This window comes from Salvelinus sp. IW2-2015, linkage group LG6.1 (genome assembly GCF_002910315.2).
Source record: "Salvelinus sp. IW2-2015 linkage group LG6.1, ASM291031v2, whole genome shotgun sequence".
NCBI classification, from domain to species: Eukaryota; Metazoa; Chordata; class Actinopteri; order Salmoniformes; family Salmonidae; genus Salvelinus; species Salvelinus sp. IW2-2015.
Window position 1 is genome coordinate 17,054,147 of NC_036845.1, and position 14,757 is coordinate 17,068,903.

Below are 14,757 nucleotides of genomic sequence, written 5' to 3' on the forward strand. Positions count from 1 at the left end.
TGCAACACTATAAGAACTGCCAGTGAATTTCTGGAGGAGCAACAGTAAATATTGCTGAAAGGATACTGGGCAAACAATTTGTGGAACAGAATTGCAACTTTAACTTTATTTACAGTTAGTTACAAAGTTGGGAGGTTCTGCAATAGTTGGTATTAGTAAGTTAACTAGTGATTGTAGTGAGAAGAGCTGGTGAAGAACCGAAACTTCAATCATGGATGAGGTAGAGAACTATACCAGTCTTAACGAGTTTACTGAGGATATATCCTGCAGAGGAAACAAGCCTATCCTAAACAGCCACAGTAAGTGTTTGTGTGTGTGTGTGTGTGTGTGCGTACTAGCGTACATGGATAAGTGTGAGATGGACCATAACTCTAAGGACATGGTATCTCTTTAAGGAATAGTCAGTGTGAGTTTTACAGATAGTCTTTCAGTGTATTGGCTATCATCAGTTCCTTTGGACTCCTTTAGCGCTAATCCTTTTAAATATTTTTGAAGTGATTGTCACCTTTTTACAATGTTATGGTTCCATGTTAGCCCACTGTAAAATTGTAGACAGTTACAGATAGATTAGAGAGGGGTTGTTCATAGTCAAAGGACTTCTGAAGCATGAAAGGTGAATGACAGGTGAAAAACAATGAACTTTTTTCTTACTGGCACTGATTTGACAGRTTCATGTTATTTTGAAGAAGGTTTTACTTYTKAATTTTAAATTGAACCTTTATTTAACTAACCAAGTCAGTTAAGAACAAATTCTTATTTACAATGACGGCCTACCGGGGAACAGTGGGTTAACTGCCTTGTTCAGGGGCAGAACGACAGATTTTTACCTTGTCAGCTCAGGGATTCAATCCAGCAACGTTTYGGTTACTGGCCCAACGCTCTAACCACTAGGCTACCTGCCGACTTGCAATGACTGTTATATGTGKTTTTTTTTACCTATAGTTAAATGCTAAATGACTCCAATGTAAATGAATTGTAAATGTGTCATCCTTTGCATTAAGCTGTAATCTGTCCAATCAGATGCCCAGGAGCTGAAGAGGGGGTCAGAGTGTCTCAGAGGTCAGACTGCCCTCTTTGTGCTGATTGGTCTATTGGCATCCATCTGTGCCAACATCGCTCTGAGCGTACTCTGTGAGTAAACATCAATCTCTCTCTCTCTCTGTCTCTTTTTCTCTCTCTCCAACCCAGCACCCCCCTCTCCCTTACTTTTACTTGTCATGCCTTCTTTGGCATGCAGAATGGTAACGATAGTTGTGGGAGTTGTGCAATCCAAGAGGAACAAAAGTCCAGAATTGTGAAATTTGTTCCCTCCCAGGACTCTCACTCTCTGGCAGCCCAGGCTGTTTAGTATTTATAACACACTGAGAGCATTCACTATTTTTAAAGAAACACCAATTCTGTATATATTCTTCTTTGTTCATTCTCTTTCTCAATCTCTCTCTCTCTCTCTCTCTCTCTCTCTCTCTCTCTCTCTCTCTCTCAGTGTTTAGCAGGCCGTTACCTAGTGTTCCCCTGGAGGCAGCGGCTCTGACCCTGAAGCTGAACTCAGTTCGAGCACGTTATGTCTATCTCTGTGATGACTACTCCAAACTGGGCCAGACCTGCTCAAAGACAGGTAAAGGGGGACTAAGTGTAATTCAGAGTGGATAGATACTTTAGACAACTGTCGTTCACTATTACATTATTTCACGTAAGAAATGGTGCACTGTAAAGGGGTTACCGTGAAGTTAACAGTTACTTGGAGGCATCTGTCAACWATATACTTTAAATTGATGCGGCACTACTACATACCAGTTAAGTTGGTACAGCACTCTCACTAAAGGGTGCATCAGAAATAGAGCTAGAATCAACAATACCATGCACCCACTAGTGGTCAAAAGGTTTTTGGTGCTCCAAGAATACGGTACAGTACTGTATTCTATGGGACRGAATTACAGTACCATTCCAAATACAGCAATTCTTTCCCTGCCCACAAAATGTTCCCACAATGCAACATAATTTACAGTATGCTGCAGTAAAACGTTTCACAGTATTTTACTGTTGATAATACCCCAAATGACCATATCAATTACAGTTTTATACTTTACAGTGTGCACTATACAGTATACATAAGACATTAATTACCCATGCATATTCACTCATCTGTCTCTCTTTGTCCTTTTCATCTTCCCCTCTTCATCTCTTTACCTCTCTATTCCTGTTCTCCTCCTCTTCTCTTTCTCCTCTCCTCTTCTCACAGTAAGGAAGTGTAGGGAGTGTCCTGAGGGCTGGATTCATGTAGATGAGAAATGTTACTCCTTCAGTAATGACAAGATGGACTGGCCGAGCAGCAGAGACAGTTGTACATCCCTAGGCAGCCACCTTACCATCCTGCACAGCAAGGAACAGCACGTAAGATAGTGTCTGTGTGTGTGGGTGTGTGTTTTTGTGTATGTCTATTCCCCTCATTGTAACCATAACTGTGCTTGCTTGTAGGACGCTCTGGAAAAAGAGGCCCGGAGGATTGGCGGGTTTGACTACCACTTCTGGATTGGCCTATCAGATATAGAGAAGGAAGGGGATTGGAGATGGGTGGACAACACAACACTGACAAACAAGTATGTGAAGCCCATTCTAAATAATCCACTATCACGTGTTATAATGAGAGGGAGGCAAATAGTTACTTTTTTACACTGTCTCATTCCCTTGCTCCCTTTCTCAATTGTTATTTTCCTTCTTCTTCTTTCATTCTATTCTCCCGTTCCCTCTTTTTCTACCTCTTTCCCTAACTGCCTCCCTCCTTTTGTTTATGGCCTTTCTATTTGTCTCTCTCTCCCTTACTCCCTTACTCCCTCTCCCTACCCCCTCTCTTTCTCTCCCTCCACCCTTCTGTCTCTCTGTCTCTCTTTCTCTATCTCTATCTCTCCTCTCCTCTCTCCCTGTCTCTCTTTCAGGTATTGGAATGAGTACAGCTCTGAGCCTGACAATCATCAGTCAGGAGGATCACATGGGGAAGACTGTGCCACCTTGGACAGCCATTCGCAGACTTGGTTTGACGTGCCGTGTGACAACATCTACAAACGCATTTGTCAGATGGATGCCATCCGGCTGGACTGATTCACAGGACTAAAACTAAGCCATGAACTTCCCGGTCACCTAGATCTGCCGTCCATGTATTCATGAATGATGGCAATGTTGTCTTAAATAGTTGATCCTTCTTCTGTCTTTCAAGCGATTTGAGATGTTTTAGTGCAATGAAAAGCGCTATAAAAGTGAAATTACTGTTCTGGAAACTGGTTATGGGTCAGATGTACTCAACTACAATRCCAAGTGTGCGTATTACTTAGTATTTTTCAGAAAMCATAAAACAAAATGGGACWKGAGAGGTTRAGAGAAGGACTAAGATATCGAATGACAAGAGGAGATAAAGATAGTTTTATGGTRTAGCTAGTTTCATGAAATGTTCATTCCGTACTGAAAATAACAGATGCAAATATCTAGCAAATCTGGCACCTTCTGCAAGGAGAATTKWAATTAATGCACTCAATTTAGTAAATCAGTTACTGCAATCAAGGAGGTAGATGCTCTAATCAACTCTGCTGCTTGCCAAACTGATTGCTGTGATACTTTTGAGCAATCTGCATGCCTTTTTTTAATGTGTGTGACCTGTACAGAAATCTCCAAAATATACTGTATTGCTGCACTAACCATGAACATGTATTCCTGAGAGTTAATGTGTCAATAAAAACTGTATTTTCAAATGAATTACTCTTCCTCTGATGTTTCTTTCTGGTTTGTGTCTGGGGTTTTTCCAGTGCATGTTACATTTTACTGGAATTAAAAAAAAATGTTTGAATTGACTTTGATGAACATCTGTTGCTTTCTCCTGTGTCTTTGCTCATCCATTGTTTTATTGTTCAATGATGTAGCCTGAATTTTTTTTTTACACATTTAAACACATTTATTTGCTGAAATTATGTTTTTTAATTTGTATCTCTAATCTAGAAATCGTATTTTAATTTCTTTAAGACAACACTGTTTCTGACATAATATTTTGCCTTGGTGTTGTACAACAGAGGGTGGGAGGAGGGGAAACTACCAAGTAGTTGGAAGGAGGCAGTAGTGGTACCAATCCAGAAGCCAGGGAAGGACCCAACGAGGCCAACCAGCTATCGGCCAATAGCTTTAACATCACATGTATGTAAGATTATGGAACGTATAATTACGGAGAGGCTAAATTACTTTCTGGAGATCATCACCACATTAGAGTGGATTCAGGAAGGGTAGGGCAAATATGGACCCAGTGCTCTGCTTAGAAGCAGAGGTCAGGAAGGCTCAGGTGAACAAGGAGACTGTTGTAGTTTTTTTATGTGGAGAAGGAATATAATATGATATGGAAGGAGGGGTTGTTCATCAAAATTGATATTATTGGGGTAGGAGGAAGAAATTACAACTGGATAAAGGATTTCCTGTTTGGTGAGGGTGTGGAAATCTCTATCAGGCAGCTACCTGATGGATAACGGTACACCRCAGGGGAGCGTGATTAGTCCTCTGTTGTTCTCAATCATGATCAATGATGTTAACTCTCAGGTACGGCYGGATATTGGGAAGACGTTATTTGCAGATGATGGGGCCTYATGGAAGAGAGGAAGAAATGTGCCGTACATAGGAAGGTACAGGAAGCAATCGATGAGGTTGAGCGGTGGGCATTAATGTGGGGATTCAGGTTCTCTGTWGAGAAAACTCAAGACTGTGTTTTTTTTGCCAGGAGGAAGGTGGGAGATGAGGAACGCTTGAGGTTATATGGGAGAAACTTGGAGAGGGTTGGGGCCTTCATGTTCCCTGGGGTATACTTTTCTTCTTCGTCTTTCATTCTATTCTCTTGTTCTCTCTTTTTTGACTGACCTGGGCAGAACACGTTGAGAGAGTGGTGGGAAAGTGTAAGAAGGTGCTAAATGTGATGTGCTGTCTGACGGGGAAGGAGGGGGGGGCTGGGCGTTCCTCATTGAGGTCCATGTATGTTGCATTGATCCGATCTGTAGTAGACTATGACAGTATAGGGTATGGTTCGGCAGCCCAGACCTCATTGGAAAGGCTAGATGTCATCCAGGGACAAGGACTCAGAATATGTAGTGGTGTGTTTCGGACGTCCCCAGTGGCTGCACTACAGGTGGAGATGGGGGATATGCCATTGCAGATTAGCAGACAGCAGCTGGCAATTAATTATTGGGTCAACCTATAGGGACATGGGATGTCTCATCCTGCGAAAGGGATTTTACAGGCATGCTGGGAACATGAGYRAAGACAGAACACAAGCTTTGGGTGGGAAATATCCAGGCAAAGGAGATGGGACTGTATGGAAGGGAGTTTAGTCCAACGGTAGCTATTCCTGTAAATCCACTATGACTACTCTCGCCTCCAGTAGTTGATCTAGAAGTGTTGGAGAGACTACASAAAGATAGGGATGGTGTTGATCCATCTGATTTGTTCAAGAGACGTCTGGATACTGTGTTTCAGGATTCTGTGGCCATTTACACAGATGGTTCAAAAGATCCGAGGACAGGAAGTACTGGGTCAGCATTTGTAGTGCAGGAATGTGTATATACAGCGGAGCTGATGGCCATACTGTTGGCCTGGCAGTGGGTGGAGGAAGTCAAGCCAGACAGAATAGTTGCTCTGATTCATGGGCAGTGTTGATGAGTCACCAGTCATTTAGCTCACGTATTAGACAAGACCTAAACAGATAAGACTTCCTTGGGTCCCAGCCCATGTCGGGGTGGAGGGGAACGAGGCAGTTAGTGTACTGGCTAAATAAGCACTTATTAGTGGGGATGTTGATGTTGTAGTTTCAACGAGCTTGATATGGACAGTGATGGTGCAGAGATGGCAGGAACAGTGGAATAGAGATACTAAGGGCAGGCATTTATTTCAAGTACAGAGGAAAGTTGGGGAGGGGAGGACGGCAGCAAGGGACAGGAGAGAGGAGGCAATTTTTCGTACAATATTAAGGGTGGGTCACAGCCAGTTGAATAAGACCTTAAACGTGATAGGAAAGCATTCAACGGGAAAATGTGATTATTACTAGGAAACAGAGACTGTGGAGCATGTATTGCTACAGTGTGGCAGTATCAGAGGCAAAGAGAGGGGCTGATATCTAGTGTGAGGGAGAAGGGAATACAGAAAATTAGTTTAAATAGTATATTGAGTAGAACGTCATTAGATATAGTCTCAAATATTTGGTTATCTGTTTTTAGAGAAACGGGGCTGCCAGATAGGATTTAGCTTCTCCCTGTCTCTGGCCCACACTCCAGTACAGTAGGTGGCGGCAATCCAACATAACGTTGGATGCCAATCGCCAATAAACCACATCGAAGAACATAATATTTTGCCACAAGATGGCACTCTTTTAAGCAACCATCTGGTCCGCTCAGTCCCCTGTCAGTCAAGACAAACACTCCCCTCCTCCTTTTCACGTTTCGCCCAATGAGCAGTGATGTTCTCCTTTGTTGTCAAACGTGCACGGACGGCGGAACTGAGCGATTCGGGGGACAGGCTATCAACTTGAGTTAGCTTACCAATAAGGTATTTTGTTGCTTTTTCCCCCCTATGGACATATTTGTAAACTAGTTTTAAATAAAGGTAATCGCATGGTTGCCCTTGCATCATTTAGCTACGTTAGAGTTGAGTCGGTAGACAACCAAAAAACAGGAAGAGGCCTAACATTACAGCTTTACGGTCATGCCTCGAGCTGTAGTGGTAACGTTAGCAGCAGCTAGCATGACTCCTCATAGTCATACTGCTGTAGTAAGCTAGCTAGCTAGCTCCTATGTGCTAGTTTTGCTACAACAGTTGGTCAAACTTTAGCAATCTTTTTAGTTTGTGATTCTTTGGGACAGTTTCTAAGTATAATTTCTCTTGAAAATCTACCACAAAGAGCTAGTGAACTAGCTCCCTTCTAGGCTAGCATGCAATCGGTTGTTCATGACTGTGTGACATTAAAAAAAGACACAAGACTGTGTGACGTTAGCTAGATAGCCAACGTTACTACTAGTCAGAAAATCGGTCCCTGCCCTGGGACTCAGCATTGAATGAACTTGACTCAAAACACTCCACACTAGTGCCAAGTTTAGTAGGTCGAACGATGCAGATAGAATTGATCTGACATGATTCCTTGTTTTACATGTCAGTCAATATTTTCCACAACATTGTGCCCAAGCTAGCCTATAGTAGCCGACTAGTTGAGTTTAATAGGCTACCTAAATAGCTACATTGTGAAGTAGTAGCTAGGTGTGCAAAGTCATGGTTATCTGACAATGGCATGGAGTGTCCTAGTGCCCAGCCTAGGAAGGTTACTACTACGTAGCTAGCTAGGCTATTTATAAGTAATGTTGTGTGTRCCTATTATTCTCACCAAATAGCACAGTATATCAAATACAAATAGGATAGATCTCAAATAATACATTCTCAGTGCTTTTAGTAGGGCCAATTTCATATTCAAATTAAGCAAGGCCTATTTAATTATGTAAAATAATCATCTGTGTCTGTGACTGTGACTGGCTTTGACCAGAAGGGTGTTTTTCAAAACACTTGCCTACACATCAGTTTATGAGAGGGAAAATTGAATTACTGACTTGGAGTCTTGCCACAAGGGCTATTTGTGTAATTGTTTTGGTTAGACAGAGCTACAGGCATACATTAACAAAGCATTCAAGTTGTCTTGCTATTCAAAAGAAGCCGATCAGCCTCATACATGTAAGTTATGCAGCATTAACGGTTCATTGAAGGTCAACAATTTTATTCAAGACAATTTTAAGTCTCTTCACTTTTTTCCTTTCCTCCCTCCCCTCTCTTCCCCCATTCTCTCACTGTCTTGCATTATCTGTCATTATTTCTCTTATCCTCATTTCGTCTTTCTCTTACTCACTTCTGTTTGCCTTCTGTCTTTTTTGCTAGTTCTCTCTCTTGCACACTCTCTCTCACTCTCTGTCTCTCTATCTCTCAGATGGAGGTAGAGCAGCTCCTCTCTCTCTCAGGCCCGGCGTTGGCCCAGGCAATAAGTTCTCTGCTGGAGACACCAGGCCTCTACGTGTTCTCAGACATCCTTGAGCTGCCCAACGTCAGAGAGGTAACACACACACGCACACAGTCACAGCCGTTCTCAAGGCACAGCTCTCWCTGGAGGTGGTATAGCTAGAGACCCTAACAAGCCCCCTCTTACTGTCCCCCCCACCCACCTTCTTCTTCTACTCTACCCCAAGCTCTCACCCTATTACCCCCCCACCCACCTTCTTCTTCTACTCTACCCCAAGCTGGAGACAGGCCCGCACGCTCCAGTGTATCAGCTACTCAACCTCTTCGCCTATGGAACCTACTGTGACTATAAAGGTACGACAGTGGCAGGCAGCGGTGCTGTGTGAATAAGTCATGTAGTGGCCCTGGAGCTGTTTTATTATTAGCAGTATTTCTMTCCCTGCTCATCGGCCCTGCAGGCAATGCAACTCATCAATGTTGTAGGTTGTCACAGCCCCCGATCATTTACAGAGTCAACCACAAGACTTTATTTGATCCTATACGAGGAGCCAAGTGACAATGTTTGGCACGRCAGAGGTTGCGTCCCCAATAAMCTCTCCTTTCTCTAGAARWATGCACTGGTTCACTTTCCTTCRTGGATTTGGAATTAAATAACTGGTATATGGAAACTCCCGCTAGCATTMCTGGTGAAAAAAAATGGGGTCCCCAGAACTTCTGGTGGAAGAAAGGGGGTGCCCGCTGAAACAGTTGACTTATCACTGCTCTAGCCTGCCTACGTCAATCCAATGCTTTTACATTTGTGGGGAATAGTGAACAAGTGCGCACTTTAGGAGGAAGGAGAGCTCATTGGGACTTAATCAGGGACAGACTTCTCTGACGTTTTGATAGACATTGGATAGACATAGTATTGGTTGTAATTGGTTGCATTTTCACAAACTGCCAAATGAAATCCTGAATGCCCTTTGAAATACCGGAATATGTAAAGGACTTGTCATTCTTTAGCAACCCATTTATGTAACAAGACTTCATAAGAGACGAGCAAAACGGAAGAGAGAAGTACACATCTTATGTCAACATACCGTATTCACTTTCATAGTGCTTTTTAGAATTGCAAAATGGAGCACAGAGGAATACTCAAGTTTTTTTTTTTAAAGCATCCACATGCGCAGGCACACACACTCAAACGACTTTTCATTGTATTCCCTTGTGGAATTTAGCAGGCAGCAGCAGTTTCTGCCTGGACAGAGCCTGTACCCTTGTGTTTGTAGGGATGTGTCCCTGTCATGATGTGTCCCTGTCATAATGTGTCCCTTTTCTGTTGCTCTTTCGCTGTCTGTTTCTTTTCCTTGTCTGTTTGCGTTATGTTATTCTTTCAGAGAGGGCAGCCTCTCTCCCAGAGTTGACCCCAGCCCAGAGGAACAAACTCCGTCACCTCTCCATCATCAGTCTGGCATCCAATCTCAAGGTAGAGTTCCACCTGTTCATCTGGTTTTAAATTCCTTACCCTGCTAGCTTTAGTACGCTCAATGGGTGTCACTCACATTATAATTATATAAGTAGTTTATAATGATATGTAATATAATGAYAGCCATCATCCATTTAATCTGAACGTAACGCTCTCTGGATTTATCTTGTCTAGTTTTTCTGTTTATTTTGTTATTAAATGATTGCCGGTCAAATAATAATTTTGTGCAGTATTTCCATGGACTCTAATAGCCTACCTACAACGGTAGTCCTAACAATACTCAGCAAGCTTCAGTACCAAAAATAGCAAGTAATTTGCTCAGCTTTGATTTTAATGATGTGGTTATGAGACAACTTGCTTTGTAACTCTTGACACGTGAACAAGATAAATGACTCTGTGTTGTGAAGGACTTGATTAAGAGTCTGTCTGTGATGTGGTTTAACTTTATTTATATCACATAGATGAGAATGACAGCGGCTGAGATTGAAATCATTATGAGATACTGTCTAGATACCGTGTTAAGTATTCTGTCCTTTCTTCTTTGAGCTCTCTGTCTCTTTGTGTATTTGTTGCTCTCTGTTGTCTATTCATCTAACTCTCATTTCGAGCCCATCCACATTTCATTATTTTTTTCTCCCTCTGCCGTCTCTCTTCCTACCTTGCTTTCACCCATATCTCATTCTCGCCACTCTCCCCAATAAATAATTGATTGATTCATTTCTCTCTTTCTCTATTACTCTCCCTTCTCCCTCCCTCCCCCATTTCTCTCTGGTCTTTCTCTTCCCGTCTTATTTTTTATACTGTCATAGTATAAGTATGCCACATTGAACCTCTGTACGGGCACACCTTAACGCAAAGATTCACCCATTCAAATGTTATATCATTATAACTCTGCGCGATGTTCTGTTGATTCCCGGGGTCATTTCAGGTTTTCATGTGTATCTGAGTTATTGGCCGGCTGTATTTCTGTCTGCTTTAACGGCGAATAGCTCAGATGCACATGAAAACATGAAATGACCCCGGGAATCGACAGAACATCGCTCAGAGATGCACAAAAACATTCAAAATGGGTGAATCTATGCTTGAATTGCCCAATAAAGACTTGTTAAAGCCCCCATGCAGTCTTTGTAATTGTATTTTTAAATCATCACTATGTCTAATAAATCACTGTTTATTTAATGAAAATAACTACAAAATATATTTTTTATAATTTATTTCCCCGAGCCTCCTTTGGCCCTTGAAATGCTCAGTTTGATCGTGTGGGCGTTAGGAAACAAATKTGAAGATATTTACATACACCGCCCTGATTGGCTGATAAGATGGTYTAAAGCCCTTTCCCTTACCCAGATGAACAGTCATTGGTCTATATAATCATATTACATTGCGACATCATGATGTGGGCCAAAAAAAAATCCATCCTACCTGAACCAGCTGAAATTCCAAGCATTTTTTTCAAACAGCTTTTACACAAAAGTCATAATCACAATTTCTGAATTTCTGACCTCATAGTGTGGAAATATATAAATAAATACAAGTTACATAATTTTTTTTTTTACTGCACTGCCCCTTTAAAACTCTAAACCCCTCTATCTCTGGTAGCTATTTTGATGTAATGGTTTTGTACATTTATGTTGACCCGCCCTCCCTTCCTATACCCCTCTCTCTTACCTTTCCATTCCTCACTCTTACATCATCTCTTCTCTCTCCTCACTGAAGTAATAAAGAGCATCTCAAATTCTTTCTCTCTCTCTCCCTCTCTGTACCAGATAACTTCTGTTGACCCAACATAGAAGAATTTGACATTCTCTCTTGCCCTCTCTCTGTCCCCACCACCCTCGCTCGACTCCCTCCTCACTAACGTCATAAAGAGCATCTCAAATTCAACATCTCTCTCTCTTCTCTCTCTGTGCTTGTTCACTTCTATTGACCCAACATAATAGAATTTGACATTCTCTGTCTCCCTCTTCCCCCAGTGCCTGCCCTACTCCCTGCTCCTGCAGCAGCTGGAGCTGAAGAAYGTGCGGGAGYTGGAGGACCTGCTGATTGAGGCGGTCTACTGTGACATCATTCAGGGCAAGCTGGACCAGAGGAACCAGCAGGTGGAGGTGGACTGCAGCGTGGGCCGAGACCTGGGGCCCAACGAGCTGCCCAACATAGCCACACACTGCAGGAGTGGTTAGTTAGTGATATGTGTGTGCGAAGAGCGGTGCTAGAAGTGCCATTTCAGTTTACTTCATGAATTGAAATGGAATTTACTCCAACCCAGGGTGTGTGTGTGTGTGTGTGTGTGTGTGTGTGTGTGTGTGTGTGTGTGTGTGTGTGTGTGTGTGTGTGTGTGTGTGTGGTGTGTTGTGTGTGTGTGTGTGTGTGTGTGTGTGTGTGTGTTGTGGTGTGTGGGACGAAGTTAAACTTTATTTATAGAACACATTTCTCACAGTGGATGCATAATAATGACCAATACGCTTTTTAAACGAGACAAATTAAAATAGTAAACAATAAAATAACAGTGGACATGATAGATGCAATAAATATGATGTATAGAATGGGATATAAATAGATAGTATGATCTTCATTCAGTGTCTAAATAATGATCTGTCTCTCTCAGGTGTTCAGGGTGTGAGGCGGTCCTGTGTGGGATCGAGGAGCAGGTAACCAGAGCCAACCAATACAGAGAGAGCCAGCTGAAGGTCAAAGTTCAGGTGGAGACAGAGGTTAGTACCAGTAGCCACTTTTCTCTGGGTAGGGTCAAAGATGATCTATTATGTTGACAAGATAGTCGAGTGACAGCTCTTAACAATGGAAATACATGTCCTCAAAGATGGAAGGCAGGCAGGAGGAGGCGAGATCAGGTGGGTCCATTCTAGCTAATGAGAGGGCAGATGCGCCTATCAACAATAGGCACAACTCCATTATAAAGCCGTTTTGCCACATGCCGAAATGCCATGTGTATCCACTTACATCAGTGCATTCGTAACAACTTAACCATTACGATAGCAAATTAGCAATTAAATGTTTTGTTGGCCAAATTTGACGCTCATTAACCTCAATACAAGAATTCCTCACTTCGTGGTCTTATTTTTGTGGACAGGTTTTGGCTGGAGTAAACCCTCACACTAGAGGTGAAGCCATAAGCAAAACGTATACTCATTACTCAATGACCTATTTCAGTGTCCAATTTAGAGCTCTCTCCAGTGTCTTTATTGAGGCTGTAGGCCACAGGTGGCTTTTCTGTCCTCTGAGTCAGTCTTCTCCAGCTTGAGGTAGAAGTTACTCTCTAACCTCTTCTTATTAGAAATAGTAACAACACCTTAAGCTTTTCACATTACTGAGCCAAACCAGTGCCAAGCTGTATTGGGGCTGGCCTGATTACGCATCCACCATAGCTGCTGGAAAGGACCTTGTGAGAAGAAAATATCCAAGCCAGCCCAGTACATTCTGAGTTGGCCTTAGTTTGAATCAGGCACATCTGTTCTGCGCTAACTTCATTAGTTTACCTTTCCTTATCTCTCTCTCTCAGGTGTCCAACCTCCAGAAAACGCTAAAGGCCAGCTCCGCCTCACCGTCGTCCGGCCCCGCCGCCGCTGGAGCCGCGTCCAATCAGGATGCAGACCAGCCGGCCGAGCCACGAGACCCCGCCTCCTCTCAGGAACCACGGCAACCGGGCAAGAAGAGTTCAAAGGTCAAAGGGTAAGTAAGGTGATATTCCTTAGGTCAATCCCATATTTCCATTGTTTTATTTATTTTATAGGCGTTACCATTTGATGTTGGTGGGCTAGTCAGTCCTAGGTGCCTTTTGAGCATGACCTCGTCCTTCCAGGGTCACGGCAGGGTCACGACAGAGGTGTGGTTCAAGCCGAGGCAGGAAGAAACATTTGTGTGTTGCAAAAAACATTCCAATCGCTTCAGATGAATTCAAACAGCACGGAGTCCATTATGCAACCACTGCGTTTCATGTCATTTCGCAGCGTCTTCAACTCGAACACAGTAATATTTTGGTCGTTTTTTTACAACAAACATCCATTTAAACGSCAGCTGCCAGTGGAAGTGGGAATAGTGACTGTGTGTGTGTGTCTGCATAGCGTATCTTCATTAGCCAGAGAGGCTGTGCTTTGTAGCGGTACTCACAGCGCTACCTGGGGCCCTCTCTCGCTCTTCTGGGCTTAATGTCACTGAGGCGAAATTTATTTTTTAAAGCTTCAGGTGCTAAAAGGAAATGTTTATTTATTTATTTATTACATGACAGGATTAGTTTTTCTGTTCCAGTTAAAGGAGTCATTATAATTCACTTGACCGTAAGTGGTAGGAGAGTAGTACAGTAATATAGTCATTTGTTTGCCAACATTGTAATCGAAACATCCCTGCAATAATATGTGGCATAATGAGTTGTGACAAAGGCCATCATAAACAGACCTTGTTCATAACTGTGTTGTGTTACAACTATCGTAAATCTTGAACTAAAACAAACAGGAACTTATTTGCTTGATTTGGGAAATTGCCCAGGGACGTACAGTTGAAGTCGGAAGTTTACATACACTTAGGTTGGAGTCATTAAAAATCGTTTTTCAACCACTCCACAAATTTCTTGTTAACAAACTATAGTTTTGGCAAGTCGGTTAGGACATCTACTTTGTGCATGACACAAGTCATTTTTCCAACAATTGTTTACAGACAGATTATTTCACTTATATCACATTTCCAGTGGGTCAGAAGTTTACATACACTAAGTTGACGGTGCCTTTAAACAGCTTGGAAAATTCCAGAAAATGATGTCATGGCTTTAGAAGCTTCTGATAGGCTAATTGACATAATTTGAGTCAATTGGAGGTGTACCTGTGGATGTATTTTAAGGCCTACCTTCAAACTCTTTGCTTGACATCATGGAAAAATCTAAAGAAATCAGCCAAGACCTCAGAAAAACAATTGTAGACCTTCACAAGTCTGGTTCATCCTTGGGAGTGATTTCCAAACGCCTTGAGGTACCACGTTCATCTGTACAAACAATAGTACGCAAGTATGAACACCATGGGACCACGCAGCCGTCATACCGCTCAGGAAGGAGACGTGTTCTGTCTCCTAGAGATAAACGTACTTCGGTGCGAAAAGTGCAAATCAATCCCCAGAACAACAGCAAGGACCTTGTGAAGACGCTGAGAAACAGGTACAAAATTATCTATCTCTACAGTAAAACGAGTCCTATATAGACATAACCTGAAAGGCCGCTCAACAAGGAAGAAGCCACTGCTCCAAAACCGCCATAAAAGAGCCAGACTACGGTTGCAACT

The 14,757-nt window shown here is 42.5% G+C and overlaps 2 protein-coding genes across 2 annotated transcripts in view; both read left to right on the plus strand.

Moving 5' to 3' along the window:
- LOC111965248 (CD209 antigen-like protein C) lies at positions 1 to 3,602 on the plus strand. Its single transcript, XM_023989319.2, has 6 exons — positions 1 to 299; positions 1,021 to 1,131; positions 1,484 to 1,615; positions 2,240 to 2,391; positions 2,476 to 2,597; positions 2,934 to 3,602. Exons 1-6 carry the CDS (start codon positions 212 to 214, stop codon positions 3,094 to 3,096), a joined length of 768 nt encoding a protein of 255 aa, XP_023845087.1. The 5' UTR covers positions 1 to 211; the 3' UTR covers positions 3,097 to 3,602.
- Positions 3,603 to 6,472: 2,870 nt separating this feature from the next.
- LOC111965245 (COP9 signalosome complex subunit 7a-like) overlaps positions 6,473 to 14,757 on the plus strand; it is an 11,401-nt gene continuing 3,116 nt past the window's right edge. The window contains 8 exon segments of the mRNA XM_023989317.2: positions 6,473 to 6,561; positions 7,982 to 8,104; positions 8,289 to 8,364; positions 9,387 to 9,475; positions 11,449 to 11,632; positions 11,635 to 11,650; positions 12,081 to 12,186; positions 12,993 to 13,162. Of these exon segments, the coding sequence (XP_023845085.1) occupies positions 7,982 to 8,104; positions 8,289 to 8,364; positions 9,387 to 9,475; positions 11,449 to 11,632; positions 11,635 to 11,650; positions 12,081 to 12,186; positions 12,993 to 13,162 (764 nt within the window). The 5' untranslated portion in view covers positions 6,473 to 6,561.

Excerpts from the sequence above, each read along its gene's own strand:
- LOC111965248 (XM_023989319.2), top strand. The coding sequence starts at position 212 with ATGGATGAGGTAGAGAACTATACCAGTCTTAACGAGTTTACTGAGGAT. Across the intron at positions 2,392-2,475 it reads TGCACAGCAAGGAACAGCAC|GACGCTCTGGAAAAAGAGGC; the intron begins GTAAGATAGTGT and ends GCTTGCTTGTAG. Across the intron at positions 2,598-2,933 it reads AACACAACACTGACAAACAA|GTATTGGAATGAGTACAGCT; the intron begins GTATGTGAAGCC and ends TCTCTCTTTCAG.